The 24,773-nt window shown below is 36.4% G+C and overlaps 1 protein-coding gene across 5 annotated transcripts; it reads right to left on the reverse strand.

Moving 5' to 3' along the window:
- Positions 1-272: 272 nt before the first annotated feature.
- RBM46 (RNA binding motif protein 46) lies at positions 273-24,407 on the reverse strand. Of its 5 annotated transcripts, none has more exons than XR_009156383.1 (7): positions 24,248-24,386; positions 22,184-22,331; positions 18,948-19,109; positions 17,304-17,771; positions 13,776-14,558; positions 3,003-3,172; positions 273-290 (listed from the first exon to the last, which is right to left on the reverse strand). XR_009156383.1 is itself a non-coding variant. In XM_058193636.1 (7 exons), exons 2-6 carry the CDS (start codon positions 22,299-22,301, stop codon positions 9,660-9,662), a joined length of 1,587 nt encoding a protein of 528 aa, XP_058049619.1. In that variant the 5' UTR covers positions 22,302-22,331; positions 24,248-24,386; the 3' UTR covers positions 6,584-6,653; positions 9,656-9,659. The 5 variants fall into 5 exon arrangements, 3 of the variants coding, with proteins under 3 accessions (XP_058049618.1, XP_058049617.1, XP_058049619.1); XR_009156384.1 differs by lacking the exons at positions 273-290; positions 3,003-3,172 and adding exons at positions 6,529-6,653; positions 9,356-9,440; XM_058193636.1 differs by lacking the exons at positions 273-290; positions 3,003-3,172 and adding exons at positions 6,584-6,653; positions 9,656-9,715.
- Between the last annotated feature and the right edge of the window lie 366 nt (positions 24,408-24,773).

The following is a 24,773-nucleotide window of genomic DNA, read 5'->3' on the forward strand; positions in this document are numbered from 1 at the left end:
CATCAGCTGTTCACCGGGTTTTTGTAATTCCCGTTCCCCGCGGCTCTCCAGCACTCTGGGATGTCATCACAGGCCGATGAGCTGTGCTGGGAGCTGGGAGCCTCTCCATTATTGCTGGTGGCCTCCTGATGCCTCACAATAGCTAGGCCTCCGTCCACCGCCCGGAATGTCCTCCCATCACTGTCCCAGGCTTCTTTGCAGGTAGCTTCAGCAGCTGCATCTCCCACTCTCCCCCCATGTGTGTTGAGTCCCAGGGCTCAACAGGCAGCTCCCGTCAACCAGGTGTTCACCTGTAAGGGAGAAAGCAGAAGAGTTAGTATTGTCGGTAACATAACCCAGTCCCCTGGCTTATTTGGGTATTTGCCGTGAAACCATTTTAGTAGCCATGCGGCGTGGATGTCTGGTGCTGCCACTCAAGTAGCATCGGTGAATGGGTACCCCTTCCATTGCACTACATATCGGACTTTGCCCTATGTAGTCTGGAGTCCAGTATTTTATCTATTTCATAGTGATCCATGTGTACTGGACCCAGTAGGTCAGGGGGGTCCCTGATCCATTCAGCTGCTACAGGTTTCAACAGGCTACTGTAGAAGACAGGATGTATCTTACCCGGTAGTGGTGGCAGCTTTAGGGCAACTGTTACAAGCTTGATTACTCAGGTTATTGTGAATGGTCCCAAATACTTCAGACCCAGTTTTTTACTTGGCATTCTGAGCTTCAGGTATTTTGTGGACAGGTAAACCCAATCCCCCACCTGGAAAGGTTTATGATCTACCCTTTTCTTGTCCGCTTGCAATTTATATTCCTCTGCAGCCCTCCGTAAGGCTGTCTTCACCTTAGGCCACACCATGCGAATTCTTTCCACCCACATTGTCAGGGTCTCTGTGGTTTGCACTTTTGGTTCTAGTTCTGGGATTGCCAGGAATTACATATATATACCACCTGGAAGGGGAAAGACCCGTGCTGCGGTGCACCATGTTGTTATAAGCCACCTCCGTGAACACTAGGAGCCTTGACCAGTCTGATTGCTGGTATGACATGTAACACCGTAGATAACGTTCCACCATAGCATTGGCTCATTCAGCTACCCCGTTGGTGCTGGGATGGAACACCAAACTGAGCCCTTGGGTTGATCCAATCAGACGCATAAACTCCCTCCAGAATTTAGCGGTGAACTGCACGCCCCTGTCTGATATCATGTGTCTTGGTACCCCATGAAGGTGGTAGATTTGTTGGAGAAACAGGCTCGTAAATCGCAGTGCGGATTATATATCTTTGCATGGCACGAAATGAGCCTGTTTCAGATCCACTTCCGTCCATATTATTGTATAGCAGTTGCTACTCGGGAGGTCAACTATGAAATCCATAGCGATTTCATCCCATGGACGCTTAGGATCAGTCACTGGCTGTAATAGACCGAGAGCCTTCCCATCCTTGATTTGACCAACGCACACATTGGACACCCTTTTATGTATTCCTCAATATCCACCCACATTCGGGGGCACCAAAACTGTCTTCTTGCTAGATGCAATGTCTTCAGAAAATCGAAATGGCCAGTTGGCTTGGCATCATGGCAGCGTTTCAATACAGCAGTCCGTAGGTTGCTAGGGATATACATTTTCTCCCCCTTCAAGCCAAACCCTCCTTGAGATTCATCAGAGTTCAATTATTGGCTAGCCACAGATCAGTTAGCAATGCCACTGTTAGCTTGTTTTGGAACGAGTTGCCTGGCGTGTCATTCGCAGTTACGCCTTTCACTGCCTGACTGGGTGGTATGACAGCCTCCACTACCTCCTCTCATTTGCTGTTATATTGGGGCATCCGGGATAAGGCATCGGCTAGGAAGTTTTTTCCAGCCAGAACGTACTTCAGGTAAAATGAGAACCTCTGGAAGTACTGCACCCACCTCACCTGTTTTCGGGACAACCATCTTGGTGTTTGGAGGGCTTCCAGGTTCTTATGATCCGTCAACACTTCAAATGGATGTGGAGCTCCCTCAAGAAGATGTCACCAAGTCAGGAGCAACCACTGCATGGCAAACACTTCCTTCTCCCAGATTGTCCACCCTCGTTCTGTTGGCGTGTTTTCGGGAAGTGTAGGCACAGGGCTGCAATTGACCTTGGCCGTTTTTCTGTAAAAGAATGGCCCCTACAGCCATGTTGCTGGCATCTGCCTGCACTACAAAGGCCTGCATTGAATGGGGATGTTTGAGGACTGGTTCACGGGCAAAAAGTTCCTTTAGTTCCTCAAAATTCTCTACTTCGAGACCGCCTTCTGCCACCGATTGCCTCCCAACGACCTGTGCGCTCCCACAGAGTGGCCCTCCTCAGGGTGCCGTCGACCAAACAATGTAGGTTGGCGACCCCCAGGGGGAGGGCCTTCTCTGTGGCGGCACCAGCCCTGTGGAATGAGCTTCCTCCAGGACTACGACAACTTCCTGACCTCCGGACCTTCAGACGTGAACTGAAGACTTTATTATTTCAACGTGCGGGACTAGCCTAAGAACAAAATGTTTTTAATTAAATTTTAAATTTTAATGTGGGTTTGATTGGTTCTTACTGTTTTAGTGACCAGGCTTGGATAATATTTAGTTTTAATTTGGGTTTTAAATGTTATTTATTATATTGTTATATTGTTTTAATATGCCTGTAAACCGCCCTGAGTCCTACGGGAGATGGTGCGGTATATAAATTTGATAAATAAATAAAATAAATAAATAAAAAGCCCTTTGACATTCGTAGTTCATCTTAAAGGCTGCCCTGGTCTTGATTTTGTTATTGCGGGTTTAGTACGCAATAGGTCCATCAGGGGCAATGCCACCCTAGCAAAGGAGGGAACGAACTGCTGATAGAAATTGGCAAACCCAAGGAAGCTCTGTAACTGTTTTCTGGTCCGTGGGGCTTGCCATTCTAACACTGCCTGGACTTTTCAGGGATCCAGCTCCACCCCTTCCCCTGAAATTCAATATCCCAGATAATCCAATCTTGTTTAGTAAAACTCACATTTTGATAGTTTCATGAACAATTTGGCCACCAGCAACTTTTCCAATACTTGATGAACCAATCGGGCGTGCTCCTCCATTTTTTGGGTGTAGATCAAAATGTCATCAAGGATCCCCCGGTACATGTGTTCATGTAGGACCTCATTGACTGCATGAACACTGCAGGGCCCCCTGTAACCCAAACAGCATAACCTGGAACTGGTAACTTTCCAAGGGATAGTTGAATGTAGTCTTCCACTCATTCCCTGGTCAGATAAGGTAAAGGTAAAGGTTCCCCTTGCACATATGTGCTAGTCGTTGCCGACTCTAGGGGGTGGTGCTCATCTCCGTTTCAAAGCTGAAGAGCCAGCACTGTCCGAAGACGTCTCTGTGGTCATGTGGCCAGCATGACTCAACGCCAAAGGCGCACAGAACACTGTTACCTTCCCACCAAAGGTGGTCCCTATATTTTCTACTTGTATTTTTATGTGCTTTCAAAACGGCTAGGTTGGCAGAAGCTGGGACAAGCAACGGGAGCTCACCCCGTTACACGGTAGCACTAGGGATTCAAACCGCCGAGCTGCCAACCTTTCGATCGATAAGCTCAACATCCTAGCCCCTGAGATACACACCCTGTAATAAGCTTCGTGTAAGTCAAATTTGGGAAGATGCAGCCAGTTGCCAAAGTAGCAAGCAGGTTCTTCATTAACAGCAGCAGGTACAGATGCTCCATGCGCACTCAGTTAAGGCCACGGAAGTCAATGCATAGACATTAACCCCCCATCTTTCTTCTCTCTGAAGAGAATGGGTGCTGCCATCCGGGACCTGCTGGGTTTGATGAAACCCCTTGCTGTTTTTATCAATGCATTGTCTCAATTCCTCAAGTTCTTTTGGTGTCATTGAGTACATACGTGGTTTTAGCAACTTGGCCCCCGGGATCAACTCCATGGCAGTCAGTCGACTGGTGAGGGGACAACAGCTCACACTCATCCTCACTGAGTACAGCAGCCAAATCCCCATATATACTTCGGAACTCCTGGTCTGGCGGAGCTAGCACTGACTTTTCTCTCTCCCGTTCCCCCTTTTATCTGGTTGGTATATATAAGATATATACTTATCTGGTATCTTCCCACCATATTGTGGGCTCCCAATTGTCTAGCCACTCTAAACCCAATATAATCGGCTCAATCATCCTTTCAATTACAATGAATCAAATACTTTCCCAATGGTCCCGTATCTCTAACTGAATCTGTTTGGTTACATGGGTAGCCGGTGCTCCCTCCAGCAAGGATCCGTCCATCTGTTCAAATTTATAGAGGTTTTCAGCCGCACTGTGAGAACCCCCCGTTTGGTCACAGCACAGCGGATTAAGCAACGCATGCATCCCAAATCTACCAGAGCCCTGTATTCAATTCCTTTAGAAGAGTGATGGGTCTGGATTACAATAGGGATTACAAAGGGCCGAATGAGGTCATTCACCATCAGGTCTTCTGTGTCCTCTTTGTTGCTATCCCAAGACACCATCGGGAACTGCCCTGGGCTTGGTGTAACCCTAACCTCTATCTTGTCTTAGCATCCACCAGCAGGGTCTATGTCACTTGGGACTGCTCAGGTATCGCTCGGGTTTGCCCCCTCACTCTCTCTGAAGGTGGTTTCGGAGCCAGTGTTTGTGGCACTGGCATGGGGCACTCTGCCACCCGATGTCCCACCTGGTTGCACCTAAAACAACCGAACAATGGTCTCTAGGCCCAGTCAGTAGAATCAAGAACAATGCCAACAGTTTTTATCTCCCTTGGAGGCAGAGGTTTTAGACAAAGCCGATCCACTATTGATAACAGCTTTGTCTTGAACCATCTAATTGTCAAATATGCCTATAAGAGGAGACCCATTTGCTGCTTTTATAGACCTTACAGCAGCACTTGATATGGTAAACAGAGAAATACTATGGAGTAAACTGACATCTCTTAAAATAGAACCTAGACTTCTGGCTTTGATTAAAGCCCTTTACACCTGTTTGGGGGTGCGATTTGGAGGTTAATGGGGCTCTAACTAACAGGATTCACACAAATAAAGGGGTAAGACAAGGGTGTATCCTGGCCCCATTATTATTTAGTTTATATAATGACTTGGCAGGGTTAATGAAGGATCCCATGGTACACATGCCAATGATCCTAAATACTTACTGTAACGGCTTGCTTTATGCTGATTATATGATTTTATTATCATATTCACTAATAGGATTACGTAGGCTTTTAAGAAGATTCAGCTCTTATTGCCATGATAACTCACTAATCTAAACCTAAATAGAAAATAACGGTGTTTGGAAAACAGCATCAGAGACATAGGTGGCAATTAGACAGTGAACCAATTGAATAGGTTAACAGCCTTGTATATTTAGGTATAACCTTTTCCAAGATTGGATCTTGGGCTTGCCATCATCAACGGAGTATACTCAGAGCAAACACCCATTTGAATTTACTGCTTAAACTAAAGAACCATAGTTACCCAGGGTCTCTAACCTGAATCATCAAACTAACAAATTTTATAAGAAGCTGTGGCCTTCCTGTCTGTTGCGTAACAGGAGAACAATTCAAAAAAAGAGCTGCCCAAAGAATTAAGGATATAGAAGCACAGATCTATCTCTGTTAGAAGGAAGAGCTTTGCTACTTTAAGGTCAGAGGCAGAACTACTCTTTTGACCAACTAGTGAATCAACTAACACAGACACACAAGTTTTGTCTCTACAAAAACATCTAAAATCCTAATCCTGTGGTGAGGGTTCAAACAGCTTTAGGTCCGCAAACTAGAGAAAATTTCATACTATTTTCTGTATTTGCCCATTGTTTTCTCATGCTTAATTGCTACAGGAGAAATAAAATAAATTTTGAAATTCATCAATATTTACTTTAAATATTAAAAAGGAATCCAAACTATTTTAATACAGCAAAATTTTAATGTCAAAGTGACTGTATTTAAGTAGGGAATTAAACACATGATATGAACATTAAAAGCATTACAACGTGCAAATAGAACAATATTTTTAACAAATAAAATTTAACAATATAAACAGTGGATTAATAAAACAAATATCATGCAACTAAAATATACAATGTAATTTTAAAGGACCCCAAATGTTTATATGTTCGGAGTTAAGGTTTCTGTTTTTTTAAAAAAAAATTGTGCATCATTTCCTTCTTACATAATACTTTGCTTTTCACCAAATACTGTTTTTCATCTCCAAAGAATGGATTCTTGGTAACAAGATTACAACAATTGCATGCATTAAAAATATTTTAAAGCTTCTATTTAATGAGAAAAATTATTTAAAAAAACATTTAAATGGGTTTTATCTATATTTTATAAGCAATATGAAATAACCAAGCAAAAGCAATTGTATAAACACAATTAAAACTAAAACTACATTATACGGTATTTTTTTTTAAAGCGTAATTTTTTTCATCCAGCTTTTTTTCCTCAAAAGAATGAGGCCTGACTGGAGATGTACAAACGCTGTCCAACATGGTTGTTATTAGCAAGTGGAATTGATGATGATAAGGGATAGCTTGGATAAGAATATGGTCTTGATGTATATGGTAATATGCTGGTTGTTCCAGAAGTAAGTGTAGCACTAACAGGAGAAATGTTATTTACTGGATTTCGACAAAAATTATATTCTGCAAAAGAAATTTATGCAGCATGAATATCAATTTCAAAAGAAAACTGGAGAAATCATAATGTCAGCATAATTCCCTCTATATACTTCTTATTCTAAATCTTACCACTCAAAAACATAGGAATTATACTGCGGGCTACTACTACATAAATACAATTTTGATCCCAGGCTTTCTAAACCTTTTGTATTAGAGTTATGCCTTGCTGTAGTGCCTTGTTTTGATGAAATTTTACATGAAGCACTCTGCAAGTTGAAAGGTGAAACAATATTTTCTATAAAAGCAAAGCAGGTCATTCCAAGGTCTATCCAACAATTCCAATAGCTACAAGTGACTTCTGTAAATGCACTACGCATACACGAGCTACCTTTTCTATTCAGTGACTGGGAACAAAACAGCATTTCCTCCTATGCAAAAGCCATTTTCTGCTACTAGAACTACTGGATTAAGTGCAAAATCTCAATGGGTTAATTGCACTGCATCTATTCTTCAACGTAAGAAACGAAACACTTCTGCAGGTGTATAGGTTTCACTGAGATTAGGTGCATCCATTTTGCATGTCCCTCTCAAAAGAATGAATATGACTATCTTAATATATGTTAATATAGTGAAATAATGTAGAACTTTTGTGATTCTTCACATAATCAAGCTACTGCTGAAATCTAGATAACTCTGAATGTTTCAATGAGAAAAAAATGCAGATCTGTAGAACCATCCTTAACCTGATTAATTCCTACAACTTGTCCAATACATCCATAGTGTACACTATTCTTATATAATTAAATTAATATTTGAGTATTACAACACTAAGTTACAAATTTTAATAGGAAAAAAGCACTGAAAGCCAAGACAAGAAAGAAAATGACTGGAAAATCTTGTTATGATATACTATTATGTTCCAAGTAGCTATAGATACTTAATGATTATATACAAATGGACTTTTATCATTTAAAATCTTACAATTTGCATGGAGTAGGATTCAACACCTTTTTCTTAGAAAACCCAAGCCGTTGATATTGATATGAAGGTAAAAGTAAAGGTTTCCTCTGTCCAGTAGTGTCTGACTCTACAGAATGGTGCTCATCTGTTTCTTAACCGAAGAAGCCAGCATTGTCTGAAGACATTTCCATGGTCATGTGGCCAGCATGACTATATGCCAAGGCACACAGAACACTATTATCTTTCCACTGAAGTCATACCTATTTATCTATTTGCACTTGCACGTTCTTGAACTGCTAGGTGGGCAGGAGCTGAATGGGAGTTCAGTCCATCATGCAGCGCTCAGGTATCAAACTCAGGCTATCAAGCTCAGTCTTTAACCACTGAGCCACTGCGCCCCCTGTTGTTGATATATTTATATCTATATATTTAATTAGGTCATGTTTAATGTGTTTGGACTGGAGGCATACACTCATTTCCTGGAAATAAATCTCACTAACACAATAAGGTTTATTTCTAGCTGGTATAATCAAAACTACATTATTTATATAAATTTATGTTATGGTAAACTTAAACATTTTCACTTAAACTTTTAGTTACATCTTATATTTTGCACAAGCAAATGGAAAATATTTTCCTGCTATAATAAAATTAATATAATCTTTCAAAAAATAAGATGGTTCTAATCTTTGCCTTTAAGATTTCATATTTGTTAGCAATGAACTGTTCAGAAAAAATAAAGTGGCAGCATTTTTACATAGCCAATATTTAAAGAGAGCAGTGACATCTTTCAGATGTAAAGCAAGGATTTTAAATATAATTAAAACCTTTTTCAATACATCGGCATTAATATGCACGATATACACTCCTTGACTTACAACCATTTGTTTAATGATTGTTCGAACTCACTAAGCCTTGCTTAGCAATGGAAATTTTGTGCCCAATTGTGGTCAATAGAAAGTTGATTTTTTCCTAACAAATGATACAGTACATCATAAGATAACAACAGTGAGGTTGAAATCATAATTTCAATATAATAAACTTAAACAAAACACTATTAAAATCATAGAATGAGCCTCTTTCATTCCATCATCAGGCAATAAAATACACTTAAACTGATCTGACAGTTACATTCTAATATATGAAGTACATGGCTTATTATAAATGCTATATTGCAATAATTTTGCAGTTATTAAAGTGAAAGGACCGAGTGCTGTGTAAATATCAAATCAAGAGAAAAGTAAATAAACAACATCATAACATCAATTTTATAAAACTTTTTTTGCTACTTTTAAGGTTACAAAATTGATTATATATAATTAGATTAGACTAGTTAGGTTAAAATACTTATTAAATGTTTTAGTTTCTAATTTGATTTCTTGAACCTTGTACTTTCCAAAGTTTTTCCCACTCAAACATAAATTTCACATCTAATAAACCACAGCACAATATTATGTAATATTTAATATTTAGAAAAGTATCACATATGAGCATAACTTCAAAAGCAAGATAAAAATATGGACCACAAAAAGTAATCTGAATTTTCTAGTTGAAATTTTAAAAACAAAATATTCAGTAAAAGTTATAAGAATAAAATTATTTCCATCTTTTTCGTATATGAAATTTTGATTTAAAAAAATTTCTAATAGCATATTTCTATAAATATATTCACATTATTTCGTCAATAATTTAGCATTCATTCTTATTCTCTTATCGACAGTTGACTGAAAATTTTAACATTATAATTTTGAATATGCAATACTTACAATATAAACTGTATTATCTAAGGAGTTTATACCGGGAGTCGCCAACCTTTCAGACCTCAGGGACCACTAAATTCATAATGGACCACTAATATGAATTTTTAAAAAAGATAAATAGTATTTAGTGTGATATAAAAAATGCAAATAATTTTTCTGCGGACCACCAAAATTTTCTCGCGGACCACTGGTTGGTGACCGCTGGCTGATACTATTTTATCAATATCAAATACAGTATCAAAAAAATTGCTAGAGTGAAACCAAGCACCAATTTTACTCATGTTTGCTTCAACTTAAATTACTTACCTGTTTACTTTGTCCAAATTTTCCTACGCAGATCCAGACTGGAGAGGTTATGTACCCTTTCTGCAAGTGGTGGAGACAGAATGTAACACTCTTCAAAGGTGATGTTAATCTTCATTGAAGTGTTTGAAATTCTGGGATTGATTTAACTACAGTACTCCATACTACGTATTTCATTTCTTTTTATGTAATCCTTTAGTTAAAACTGTTAAGAGGGCACTAATGTTGCAGACACATATATTATGTTTTAATCATCTTGCTATGGAAGAAGTTACAAACACAATATCCATTATGCTTATTGTATTATGCTGGCACTGTAGAGTAACATGTGCAAATATGCGGGTTTAGAATATAAGACTGCAGATATATTTTCATTTTGCTTGATACAAAACCATCAAGAGTACTAAACATTTGAACATTCTACTCTGATTTTTAAAAATATCAGAACATTTTTAAAATATTAGATTTAAATAAAAGATTTTTTTCAACTAATACCAATTTCTCATAATGTAAATCACCAGTTTTTTATAGTGTAGAGATTTTATTAAAAATAAATGAGGAATGAGTTAGTTCCCTTTTCGGTCAGATCCTTTTTTCCAAAGGTAGTTTTAGAATCAGGATACAACTGCCAAATAAAAAGTTACCATAAAAATCTATGCAATGTCCTGAGAAAAGCCTAGTTTATGTTTACTAAAAGCTTATTATATTTCAGTTTCTTATATTATTGGAGTAGTAAGTCCGGTGTATAATTTTTGTGAATATAAAAGATCAATGGGAAAATAGCATATTAATATGTGAGACTAGTTTGTAATTGTTGGAAATGATTAAAATGTTTTTTAAGAGAAGCAAAAAAGCAACAAATGTAACTTGTTTTTCAGAATGGTATGAATAAATATTGGAAGAGTATTAACACCAAAGATAGCTTATTTAAAAAGCCACATTTAAATTAACCATAAGTTAGCAATATATAGGACCAGTCCATAGGCTTTTTCCAATTGCGAGAGACAGTAGATCTCCCATCATTCAAGAAGGACTGATAATCAAGATTAAAACAAAATGAATACTTGAATTTAGCAAAGTATTGTTTCAGTATTTTTCAGTTCAATATTTCAACATATTACTGTAATACTCTACTTCTCAGAAGAAATAATAAAAATAAAGCCATAACGTAATTTGATTAGTTTGTTTCAAGTGAGTTTATAAATACATATTCGTATTTAATATATATGACAAGATTTACATTTTCATTTAAAGAAACTTCAGTTTTTTTCAGTTTTGATATACTGAACTATACTACAACTTCCCCTTTAATTGAACTTTTATCCAGTTTCTTAGATAATATATATTTTGATCACATATCCTTCTTGTGCTTTATAGTATCTCCATGAACGAATACATTCTACAGTTCATTTTCAAATTTTTTCGTAAAGAATATTTTTCCCACATTTAATTTTTCCTTCATTAAATTTCATTGATGTAAGAGTTATTCATTTTTCTATATAATATTGTGGGAGTGGGGAGTCTTAAAATTTAAAAATCCACCCTTTCTTGGTTGCACAAAGAAAATTGATCCATCGCCCTTAAATATCAAACACAATCTATTATCACTGATAAATTAAGCAGCATTTACAAAAACAAAGCAAATTAAGGATTAACTCCAGTTCAATCCATTTCTCTAGGCAGCATAATGAAGGAAACAATGCATAGCTATAAAGTAGCATAAGCAAATGACAATATTTCTATATTATTTCTATTTATTTTTCAGCAAAATCTTTTTCTCATAAACATATCCAGAATATATCAATACTCATATTTACTATGTGAAATAGCAAGTTTGTTATTTCCCATTTACCATATGTGCTTGACCAGAAAAGTTGAAAATAGCCTGCCTTTGCATGATTTCAAATGATTTTAGTGTGCTATGACCCCACAATATTTCAGAATTCCAGGCATGGTTGAATTTGAGAACATGCCATTATACGTATAATTATGATTTATGGCTTAATGGGATATAACTGCAACCAAATATATTTATAAATTTAAAACTTGCTTTCAGTTGACATTTTATGAGCAGAATGAGCAAAATGGGAAGGATGAATAGATCACACTTTTTTTGTTTCACATAAATTACATTCACATTATCACACTAAGCTACGTGAAGACAGTACATGAAAAACAAAACCTTCAATTTATAATGAATCACATACTGCAGTAAATTCAGATGTTTTAGAATAGAGTAACAGAGTTGGAGGGGACCTTGGAGGTCTTCTAGTCCAACACCCTGTTTAGGCAGGAAACCCTATACCACTTCAGACAAATGGTTATCTAATCTCTTCTTTAAAAACTTCCAGTGTTTGAGCATTTACAACTTCTGCAGGCAAGTTGTTCCATTGATTAATTGTTCTAACTGTCAGGAAATTTCTCCTTAGTTCTAAGTTGTTCTCTCCTTGATTAGTTTCCATCCATTGCTTCTTGTTCTACTCTCAGATGATTTGGAGAATATTTTTACTCCCTCTTCTTTGTGACAACCTCTGAGATATCGGAACACTGCTATCATGTCTCCCCTAGTCCTTCTTTTCATAAGACTAGACATATCCAGTTCCAGCAACCGTTCTTTATGTTTTATCCTCAAGTCCCCTAATCATCTTCATTGCTCTTCTCTGCACTTTTTCTAGAGTCTCAATATCTTTTTTACAACATGGCGACCAAAATTGGATGTAGTATTCCAAGTGTGGCCCTATCAAGGCATTATAAAGTGGTATTAACACTTCACGTGATCTTGATTCTATCTGTCTGTTTATGGAGCCTAGAACTGTGTTGGCTTTTTTGGCAGCTGCAGCATACTGCTGGCTCATATTTAAGTGACAGTCCACTAGGACTCCAAGATCCCTCTCACAGTCGCCACTATTAAGCAAGGTATCACATATACTGTGCATTTTGTTTTTCTTGCCTAAATGTAGAACCGTACTATTTTCACCATTAAATCTCATTTTTAAAGGCTTAGTGTGACGTGAAAATCCAGCTTGAGAAATCAAGTAAGTTGCCATAACAAGGAAGTGTCTTTTCAAATAAAAATATAATTGACTACTACAAAAATTGAGAGGTGCAGTGACTCAGTGGCTTAAAAGATGCCAGAGAAGATCTATATTCATACTACTGTGTGAGGAAGTGACGAAGTGAGGTCCCATCACTTGCCACAGCTCCTGCTAACTTAACAGTTTGAAATCATGTAAATGAAAGTAGATAAATCTATACCATTTCAGTGGGAAGATAGCAGCATTCCAAGTTTCACCATACACTCTGCGCTGCAGCATGGTGTCATGCTGGCCACATGACTGAGGAAATGTCTTCAGACAGTGCTGGATCAATAGATTAAAGAAATAGAGACGAGTACCTCCCCCTAGTCAGCTATGACTAGCGGAATAAAACCTGCAGGAACTTCTTTACCTATTACCACAAAAATTAAGTTTCCATCCCTTCTCTGTTAAGTACTAAGAAGTTTTAAAAGATTTTTAAAGGTCACTATCTTGTAGACTTATTTCAAAGGTAATTAAAAAAGGAGATCCAAACTTTATATTGTAATTAACATAAATGAAATTTAACTTTCTTAAAACCATAAGGAAAAATAAATTAAATGGGTATGAAAATCAATTCCCAAACATAGCATTTTTTCCTACTGAACCTTTTTTAATGATAACACTTTTAAATAGAAAAGATCAATTAGAGATCCAAATTAACTGCCACTACCTTTTCAATAACACTTGAAAGAATATCTCAGTGTTAAATGGCTTAAAGGCAAAGAATCCATGGATGGATAGAAGAAAACTGTATATCTAAAATAATTTTAAAAATATTAATTCTCTACATATGCTACAAAGATTTTTTTAAAGTAATAAGCAAGATGTGGTTTGCTTCTTAATAACAAAATTAAAAACACACTAGTATGAGGTGATAGTATTTTTACTGTATACACATACACCTCTGAACGGGAGAAAAACTTGAAATACCACAAATGTTTCTGAAGAAGCTGCCTATTAAGTGGAATGGGCATTTTAGATACATTATGCCAAAATAATAACAATTGATGATGATTAAAATTAAAACCAAAGTTTTAAAAACTTACCCAAGTGCATGAGTGCAAAATGTGCTGCTAGCTCTTTTGCATCTTCTACTGTTGTGCAGAGTTTGTCTGGCATAAAATAACTCTGGGATCCATTTGCAACCGCCGGAATAACAATCTTATATACCAGCAAAATTTTTCCATCTTGACTTGTAGTCGAATATAAGTAATATTCTGGAGGTGCCCAGTTATTTTTGTTGCAATAATAATCTAACTGCATCACAGCAGAACTAAAATGACTAGATTTTAAAGAGTACATGCTAATTGGAGTAAGTTTTGTTCCTGGAAAAAATGGGTAAGTACACCTTTCAATTTCAGGAGGACTTGGACTATTCTGCCCATTAAGGCGTATTGGAAGATTTGCTGGTTTTGTTAGTGATTTATGATGACCATCTTCTTTGTTTGTAAAGACTAAAAGATTTTCAGAACTGGGGCTAATTTGGCCATTAAGATGTTGTCTCCAAGTGCTTTCTTTGTTTACTGGCTTAGCTAGTGTTACCTCAATGCTAGCACCATCAATACATTTTCCGTTCATAACTGACATAGAAGCAACTGCATCATCTCGGTTGAAAAAATGAACAAAAGCGTAATCTCGAAGTTTCTTTACCCGTTCAATAGCTCCAGGTTTAAATTTGTTAAACTCAGCCTTAATTGTTTCTTCTGTGGTTGACATCATCAAGTTTCTAACATACAGTACTTTTACTCTCTGCATTGTTTCTTCATCTACTTCTTTTTCTGGGTCTGCCCAATCTACTTGAATAGTGTGTCCCCATAACTGGAAAGTTCCTACCACCAAAAAAAAAAAAAAAGTTTTCGTCAGTTTTTTTTAAAAATTTAAATAGAAGTAGTTTTGCTCCCCTTAAGTTTTGAAGAAAGATATCCAACAGGACAGACTACAATTACTAAATACAGCAAATTCCCATTAGGTTTAAATACCAAGAACAATAAGGGAATGTATTTTAAAATAAATTATCTTAAGAAATTAATGGAAAGAAATTTTTCTAACAGAAATCTTATGGTAATGAATTTTATGGCATTAACTTATGGGTACTCGATGTGATTTATAAATTAATAAACTTGTTAGACCTCCATGAGTTATAAAGTATCAATAATTCTGCAAAAACAAACTTTCTCCAGTTATATATGGCTTTTTGCAATGCACTCTAGAAACTTAAATTGCTAGTTCTGAAAATTCCTAGTTGCTGACTGGCAATGTTGCCATTTGCACTCCTCTCATTAAATGGAAGCAAGGCAACTGGGAAAAGACTACTGCTGAATTCTTAGTGTTCTCTAAGCTTGTTAGTTTGCTTGCAAACATTTTATTACCCAACTAGGCAACACCATCAGTGATAGTAAGTGTATAATTTGCTTGTGGGAAGCAAACTTATTCTCTAGCACTGATGATGTTACCTACTCAGATAATGAAAGATCTGCAAGCAAATAACCTTTCTCAGAGATCACCAAGGACTGTAAACCCTGAGCTATCTGTCTTCGATTCTGTTGAAAATCTGCTGCTGAACCTTCATTCCTAGGAAAACCAATTGGATTTCAAAAGTATGGCAGCTGGCAAGATAGTTCTTGATAAATGTCCTGATGAAACACCCCAAAACACATTCTGCCCTCTTTGTTCAATTCTCTCCTGCCAAGTTCTTGCTTGGTAACATCTCCCCCTTCTCAAAAGAAGCCTTTAAAGCAGGACAATGGAGAATCATTTAAAGAAAAAGAGGTGAAGGAAAAAGTGAGTGAAAGGAGGTGGAAAATAAGCTAGAAATAATACAAGGGAAACGAGGTAACTTTGGAGTTTGGGAGTTTGCCACTTGCTCTCCTGATGTTCTTTTATTAATCTGGATTCCTGATCAGTGGTTCTTGTAGATTTGAACCATATTGACACAACTCTAATATAGAATGCAAATATGGACATTCTAATCCCTGAGAAAATCTGATGATTCTGCCACTTCAGTTCCTGAAGCTGGTACTGAAGGAAAATGGTCGCTATATCAGCTTTAAGAGCCCCTGCCTGAAGAACCTTACAACATGCCTGGTTAAGGAAGGGAAAGTGGCTGGAATAGGACTACTTAGCATCAGAGGTGATTGAGGTGCTAACACAGCACATGACAAGACAAATTCTCCTGACTTGCTTGTCATTTAAATTTCAGTAATATAGAGGATTAATGTGTTAGGGCTTTTGGACAAGATCAGGCTACTAACCCTGCTGCCCTCTCCTGGCTGTAGCAGTTGTCCAATAATAGTACTACAAGCAATTGTATAAGGTATGTTGCTTTTACCAGCAAATTACTCAGAGCTTTGTGTTGCACTCTTCCTTGTCTTGAGCGGGCATTCTTCTTATGCCCACTGGTCATATGCCATGTGGGTATTTTCTCTTTTACATTAAGAGCTGGCACTCTAAAGAAAGCACACTCTGTCTGTCTGCCTTTTAACCCAGCAGCCCCCAACCTTTTGGGCACCAAGGACCGGTTCTGTGGACGTTTTTCCTCAGACCGAAGGGGGCGTGGTTTTGTGTGTTGCCTGCATCCCACAGATGGGGTCTTGCTTGTTTGTGCAGACTGGTTTCTGGCATGCCACAGACTGGTGCCAGTCCATGGACCAGGGGGTTGGGGACCCCTGTTTTAGCCCATCAAAAACATGTACGAACCACACCTGCAAATTTACTTACAAAACTCAGGCAATCTAATTAGATAAAATATTAAGTCAAAGAGAGATTGAGGTAAGTGGTTTATGACATAATGTTTTTGTCATAATTGATTTTTGCCATTTTATTTCTAAAACTATTCATTTCCCTATACTATGAGCTCAGAGCACCTGTTTTAAAAAGTCTATTAAAACATTGAATATCCAGCCTTTTAACTGCAAAAAATTGATTGCCTCTACTGTAACACAAGTACAGTTCAATTAAACATGAAATTAAGTTTATACCATGAATAATAAAGGGGTGAGATCCATATAATCACATTGTAGTAATTCAGAGTAGAGGAATAGTCCATTACTGAATTAACAGTAAGAATACCATGCATATCATTAGCTATCTTAGCTAATTTGCAAAATTCTAAACCATGCTTTCCTGTTAACCTTCTAGGATATAATGTAAGCATAGATCGTGATAGTGTGCTCAATGCACAGATGTTGCCTATAACTTCCATCATCTTTACAAAAAATACTGAGATATCCTGTCTGCTTACAGCAAGTGAAATTTGCCTACCTTACTTTCAAATCAAGACTACTCACTTTTAAAACAGCAATATACAAATATCTACATTTAGTAGAAAATGGGAGGTATTTTTAATTTTAACAATAAAGGTTCTAGGAAAGAACTGCAAAAGAGAAACCTACAACCAGGGGATATCATAATACATTTCAGCCATGTTTATTTTTCTCAAAATCTCTGCTTTGACAAGATGGAAGCAAAGGAATCTGGCACTCATGCATACTGAATAGCTTTTAGTGTAACTTAAACATATATGTTCTCAACAAGAATATGATTAAACCTTCTATGTAAAGAATGAACATATTTACCAGGAATTAATTTTCTCCTTGCCATAGCTGCAGCTCTGTGGGATTCGTATTCTACAAAGGCAAACCCACGATTTTTTGTCTTGTCCGTTGCACTTGGATACACAAGAACATCTACAACACCTTCAGTGACTTTTCTCATTTCATCCAAGATTTCTTCTTTCTTCTTTTCCTTTGGAATGGCTCCAATGAATAGTCTGCAGTTATCCAAACTTATACAAACACCAATAAACTTTCCAGGACGAATCTCATAATTATTAAGGGTCTTAATGGCAAACTGAGCTTCTTCTTTTGTTGTATACATTACAAAAGCATATCCACGATTCTCACCACTAAATTCCATCATCAATCTAAATTCATAAATCTTCCCAGCTCTTTCAAAAATAGGAACTAATTCATCCTCATATATATCACGAGGAATTTTTCCCACAAAAACTTCACAGCCTCGGGGTGGTGGCGGACCTTCCCAACCTTAAAAAACACATTCAACATATTTTTATTAATTGAAAGTAAGAAAAAAATCCTGGCCAATCTTTTATCATATTATTTCACTGTCAATTACCTTAAAACAATTTGGGAGGTTTTCATGTAATATCCAACAGATTATACAAACTAAAATGCTAGTGCACTCTACAAATACTGATTGTCCAACAGTTCTCCATTAGATATGGTTTATATTATCTGGTCAAAATTTATTTCAGTGAATTCTATTTAAACAAAGACTACTTCTTTGATTTAAATTCAGTCCTAAATATGAATAGTGAGGAATATAACCGTATCATACTTGGTTCAACTGGAATACCTAAAATTAAGTAAAGCATTTTAACTTAAAAAGGAATTGTCATATTGTAAAGAAATGCAACGTGTACTCCATGGTTATTCGGCAGATATCAAAAACACTGTGAAAAAATATTCTGTGCAGATAGCATTTACGGAGTAATCCATTCTGAACTAAACATGCCTGGTTGGGGGGTTCTGGTCTATATGTGGAATGAAGTGGACAAGTGGACTTTTGTTCTGGACAAAAGTGATGATGGGACAGAAGAGAAAAAGTCAAGGATATCAGCAGCTTAGGAAGATAAGGGGACAATGGAAGGGGAACACTTGGGCAAAACACTTAGGAAGCAATGGGAGAAAAGCCAGTGGGCCACTACTGGGTTAAGCTGGCAGGTTAAGAGTTGGAAGGGACATTGGAGGCCAATCCCCTGCTCATGCAGGAGACCTGTACTAGAGATTCAAACTGCCGACCTTTCTGATCAATAAGCTCAGTGTCTTAGCCACTGAGCCACCTAGTAAGGTAAGAGGTGAGAGGTCTGGTGAGAGGTGGGAAGGAAGAAATAGTGCCAGGAAGGTAAGATGATCTGAGGGAGTATGCCACACTGGGAACTATGTGGGACAGAAAGAGTACAATGTACACCCATACCTATTCCACCTGGCAACCATAGCTAACCTGAAATGGTTCAGCAGAATATCTGAAATACAATGGTTTATTATGAGTTGGGTATTCTCCCATTTCGCACATAACTTAACCAAAGCTAGGCTATTACCTAGACAATAATTACAGTCTATGTTTTGTGTGTATTAATCATTTTTCAATTATTTATTTTTCCAAAATTAATATTTTCAAATCAAGCACTAATCAAATACCTGGTGGGGGTCCACCAAATTTTCGTTGTCCATTTTCTTGAACCATATTATAGCCTGTCTTCTCCATAAGAGCCAATAAGGCAGCTTCATTCTGAGTACGAGATCTAACTTTATTACATCCATTTGTTACATCTGTATGTTCTTCATTCATTTCTGTAACATCTTAAGGAGAATCAATAGTTATTATATATATGGAAAACATTCCATAGAAAGGAGTTCTTACATGAAAATCAAACATTTACATCTATAAATAATTTCAAGGAAAAGTAAAGCTATACCTATAGAAAGTAGCAAAAGATTCTCAAGCTGGTTTATTAAATAGTGATTTTGATTACATTAGGTTTTCAACATATGCTATATGGTTTATTTCTGATTTTACTACTACATTCCTCAAAAAATCAAACTGCTATATATATGGAAATGGCAGAATAAAAATGGCAAACTAAATCAAACTATCCAAATTATACATACTGTACATTAAATTAAAATTGAAATCATGTTCAAGATTTCAAGATTTAGATTTTCCTTCTGAGATTATAGAAAGTGCTTTGAGAAATCTAATGTCAAAAATCTCCTTCAGCCAAACTTTTATTTCCTAATGGAATCTTGAGAAGAGATAAAATATATCATGGGAATAGGGCAAATCCAGCTGAAATTTGCTGGATGCACAGACCTCTACCATATGAATTTAAAATGGGACTATGGGATCGCTGATCTAAATTATTTTGTCAACGTCTATTTTGCAAATTATGTTGAAGTCCTCTGAGAAAGGGTTTTGCATTATTTTGTTTGGCGAGTTATACTGGTTAAAGAGTTAATCTAATATGAGTAAACTCAAATAAAAGTCAATTCTTAGCCCCAGAAGCTGACTTGATAATTTAGCCCAACCTACTTCGTAGTGTTATTCTAGTTAGGAAAATTGGAGAAGGAATATATGAATACTACTTGAGCTGATGGATGAGGATATAAATTTAGCAAATAAAATAGTGAATATTCAAATTTTCGTATATTCATATAAAATAAAGCATAAATTTTTATAAATATCAACAGTATAAAAAGCTATAATACTCGTTGATATCTCTCTCTGGGTAGAAATTCAAATACTTGATGGTAACTATTAGAGGCTGAATCCTATTCAAATTCTTATTTAACATGTTTGCTTTAAACAAATCAACAAAAATAGAATAGCATTTGAGCATGTAGAGTTCTGTATAAGAATGAATCATTATTTTTTTCACCGTAGAACCCATTGCTACTTGATTTAAATACTTATTAATCAACTACCTGAATTGAAATGCTTCATTACGGAGAACTAAATAATCATAAAGTGTAATTTCAAACATCATATTCAAATTAATCCAGCATTTATTTTATAATTTGGGATTGAAAATTCAGTAACAGACTGGAGTACAGTACTTCTCAACTTACAGCCGTAATTGGGACCAGTTTCTGTTGCTAAAAACAGTTTTTGAATCTATCCCAATTTCAGGCCTTCTTTCACCATGGTTTTTACGTGAATTACTGTAATTATTAAGTGACTCACTTGATCATTAAGCAAATTCAGCTTTTCCCATTGACTTTGCTTGTTGAAAGCCTGTGGGAAGGTTCAAATGGCCATCACATGACCCTTGGATGCTGCAACCATCATAAACACACACCAATTGCTCTTAATTTTGATCACATAAACATAGGGATGTGTGATGGTTGTAAGTGCAAAGACCAGGTATAAGTCACTTCTGTCAGTGCCATTGTAATTTTGAAATCTCACTAAACGAATGGTTGTAAATTGAGGTCTACCTGTGTATACTTGTAAAACATATTTTGAAGAAATAGTCACCAAAATGCATTTTTTCAACTCTGAAACAGCTCAGACTGATTGGCAGTCTTAATACAATGCATTTTAGAACCATGTTTTTCTACTGAAGAACACTGAAAAATATATATCACATATTGCTTTATTACAGAGGAAGGTACAGTAGAATTTAGAGACAAACCTAAACTAGTGGTGGTGAATTAAGTAGATGAGTAACAAAAACTGCTATTCCCAAAATTCTGCCAGCTTTAGAACTGACAGTTATCCTTTGCTAATTTGGTTCATTTTAAAATTCTTATTTTAGCTTGATAAGCAAGGAAGGGGAAATTTTTCAGTGGATTTTTCAAAAAACAAAATGGACTCACATATACAATGGTAGACTTATGCCAACAGAGTATGCTATATATTCAGGGTAGATAAAAATGGATTTTTAAAAATTTTTATGAAATTTATTTTAATAAAATGCTTTTGGAGTAAAAATCTATCTAAAGATAATTTTCTATTTAAGATACATTAACAATTTAGTTTATTCAGCATGAAATGGAGCTTACATATGTAGCATGAGGCTGTATATTCTGCAATATTGGGATTGTTTGGTGGGTCAACAGAGGGTGAGAGGAGGAGTCACTGCAGGACAGAGATGGTAGTTGCTCTTTAAAAATTATGATTTAGATGGAGTTGATTTAAATCAAGCCTTTTTACTAGTAATTTAATTTATGATTTAAATTGACTTGATTTAAATCAAATCCACGGGATTCTCCACAAGAAAGTAATATTTTCAAAATGAGTATCTGCAGAAAGTCATGCTTATATCAAAGTGATATATGCATTATAATATCACAGTACAAATTATGCTCTTTGCACCCTTGCATCAGATGCTATGACATAAATGCAAAAGGGATGAAGTCTGCAAAGTGATGAACAGTATTACATCAATATTTGATCATGGGTCCCCAAACTCTTCAGCTAATTGATCCTTCATTAAATTTTAGATTCTTCATTGACCCTAAATGTTTATTAAATGAAAATAATGTAATAAATCTACTTAAATAATGCTACGAATATTAGCAAGAGACAAAGCTGCTCTCACTGGTAGATATCCAACCTAGGCAACAAACTAGCCTGCTAGCCACTTCACATTCAGGACTAGGGACTCACATTCAGGACTAGGGACTCTTCAGAAATCCCAAAAGATTAAGTAAACCCAATCAACTCTCCATCATTTATCGGCTACCTACTGACCTCCAGCCATTTTTTGATCTCTTGGGTAATCCTATCAGCATGGGGTTAATACTGATCATTTTGTGAAGTCCTGTTCCAAACTGTATTTTAAAACTTAGATACTAGTGTTCAGAGTACTTAGAGGAGAGAAAAATAATTTATATGTACATATTACCCTTTAGAAAGAATGATTAAAACTTACAAGATTTTTTAGGGCTCAAAATCAATTCACTGTGCTCTGTAGCCCTTTGAAATATCAAACCGTTTTCAAATAAATACTTTAATAGATGGATTGCACAAACAGAACTCTGATCAATCATCCAGTCCAATAAATCTTATCAGATTATTATCTGTGGACAAAAATGACATTTCAAGTAAACACCAAGTGGTATTAAGTTTATTACTTATTGAAAGTATATTTAATTACAGCAATAACCCTGAAGATTCAATTTATACAGACTTTTCTAACAATCAAGCAAGATATGATCACACTTGTCATTTTTTAATCCCCAATTCATATAAATAGGCCAGGTTAAATAAGTTTTTATATTGAAAAAAAATCAGAGGAGGGATGGCATAAGTTCCATTCATCCCAAGCACTTTTCCTAGATATGGAAAGCAAACTTGCTTGGACAACGGATTTCACAGGTCAGCTCCATCCCTTGAATGTTAAAATTACATATAGTAATTGGAGGAAACTTAATAAATATACCTTTTACTGCTCTGTGTTTTGTGCATTTCTTACAATGTATGGAGATTGAACATCTCTATATAAAAATGTCTATATTCATCACTTCAATTTCTAATCAAAATATAATCTAAAACATAGCTGAAAGGCTTTCATGAAAACACTGTATTGGAGAAGTTTTATAAATGCACTCTGCATCAGACACTAGAGAGCTTATCTGCTAAAAGTTAAGAATTTTGCAAAGAAGTAACAGTATTTTGCAAAAACCAATCTCTCTACAGATTAACAATTGCCAAATTGCTTTTCAGATGCCTTAGAATGTAAATCAGCTACTTTAGCCTGATCATACATTGATCACCTATGACAATATTTTGTAATATAAAAACCATTTTCACAAGTGCTAGATGAAAGCTCAGAAGTTGCTTAAGTTTGGAAAGCAATCACTAATTTCAGCTGTCTTTAAAGTCATGATTCTGAAGATTAAAATATATGATGATGTTATGCAAATATTTTAACAAAATATAATTACTAGCCCTGCTTTTAAGGGTTTTATTTCCCATTATTTTATATTCTGAGATAAAATTTGATCATACACTATCCTGAGATCCAAGATTAAAGATATAAAAATTCCATCTGTATTTGGTAAACTGAAATATATGCTTGCAAATAATAGAAACAATATAGTGGTTTCTTATTGTCATTACTTATTTAAAAGTAGCCTCTTTCATTCGGAGGCTGCCTGATTATAAAAATTCCTGTGTTTTTGCAAGTAGCCTGTACTTGAAGGCCTATTTTTGAAGCCTATGTGAAATAACTACTGATATGCATCCAGGTGTGCTATATTCTTTTCACCTCCGGTTGGACTAGATAAAAATGAGGATTGTAATCAAAAATATCTAGAGGCAGGATTGGAGAAATTGCTTTAGAACTATGATCAGCTCTAGGAAAAATGTCAAGCCAATTCTCTTTAAATTGGACGTTCACATTTGATACTATAGTTTTGATACAGATGGCTTTTGGTTTTATCTTGGTTTAATTATTTTGGTTATATTTTTGAATTTTTTAAAAAAGGAACAGAACGACATTCTAGTGTCTTCCAGTAGGAAGTAATAAAATGATTATAACTGGCTATATCCACTGATTTTGCATTTGTACTTCCTCCATAAACATATATCCGCGATTTGTTTACTCCCGCCTGGCCCTCAAGCTCCCCACTATCACAAGAGTTCCCCCCTGCCTCAACGCGGAGAGTCGTTCCTTTCTATTTTCTCCTCGACTACTCCTAACAGTAGTTCATTTTCATTCCGAAGGTCGTTCTGTTTTTACCAACAAATTACTTAATGGACAATTTATTACTATTATTGGCTTAAGTATTTCGCTTAAATTAGCGCCCAGGGCCGAAAAAAAGGCACTTTTTACACTTCAGTGAATATTTCACAAGGACTATTTCTACTTTCTATAACCACGCTCTTACTCCCCTCAAGCAAATCCTCATTTGAGGCGTCTTTATATTGGCCCTTCTAAATGAAGAGACATGCCCTGCACGAAAGACTGGAAATACTGCAACGAAGGTCCCACCCAAGGGTTGGAAACTTAGCATCCACGATGACAAGCGACACCTCCTCCTTCAAGCGCTTCCCCCGCAATACTCTCCGTTCCCTACAAACTAGCCTACCGCTCCTTCCCTGTAGAGGAAACAGCGGCTCGACCCGCGCAACTTTCAGGCAGGCTCTTCCGAACTTGCGCGGGCTTTTTTTTTTTTTTTATTGCTTCTGCTTTATAGGATTGACAGCACCTCTAACCAATTGGGAATAAACTAGTGGTGTGGCACTAAGCGAGGTGGGAAGATTCTCTTTCCCACTTGGGTTTCAAAGTGTGGGAGAGGATGGGGCGGAGTTGAAATTGGAGATTCGTTAGTGGGAAGGGCGGGGGAGAAGAGAGAATGTGGGCGGTGGTAACGTTTATTCCAACGGACAAGAAAACTTTGGGCTACGAGTGTCAGTGCGTTACTGCGTATAGTCTATAATTGCAAAGTAATTGACAATTTATAACAAATTAGACCCACGATCAGGCAACCTATTCCCTTAGACAGGCGAAACCAAAA

This window comes from Ahaetulla prasina, chromosome 8 (assembly GCF_028640845.1).
Source record: "Ahaetulla prasina isolate Xishuangbanna chromosome 8, ASM2864084v1, whole genome shotgun sequence".
Lineage (NCBI taxonomy): Eukaryota > Metazoa > Chordata > Lepidosauria > Squamata > Colubridae > Ahaetulla > Ahaetulla prasina.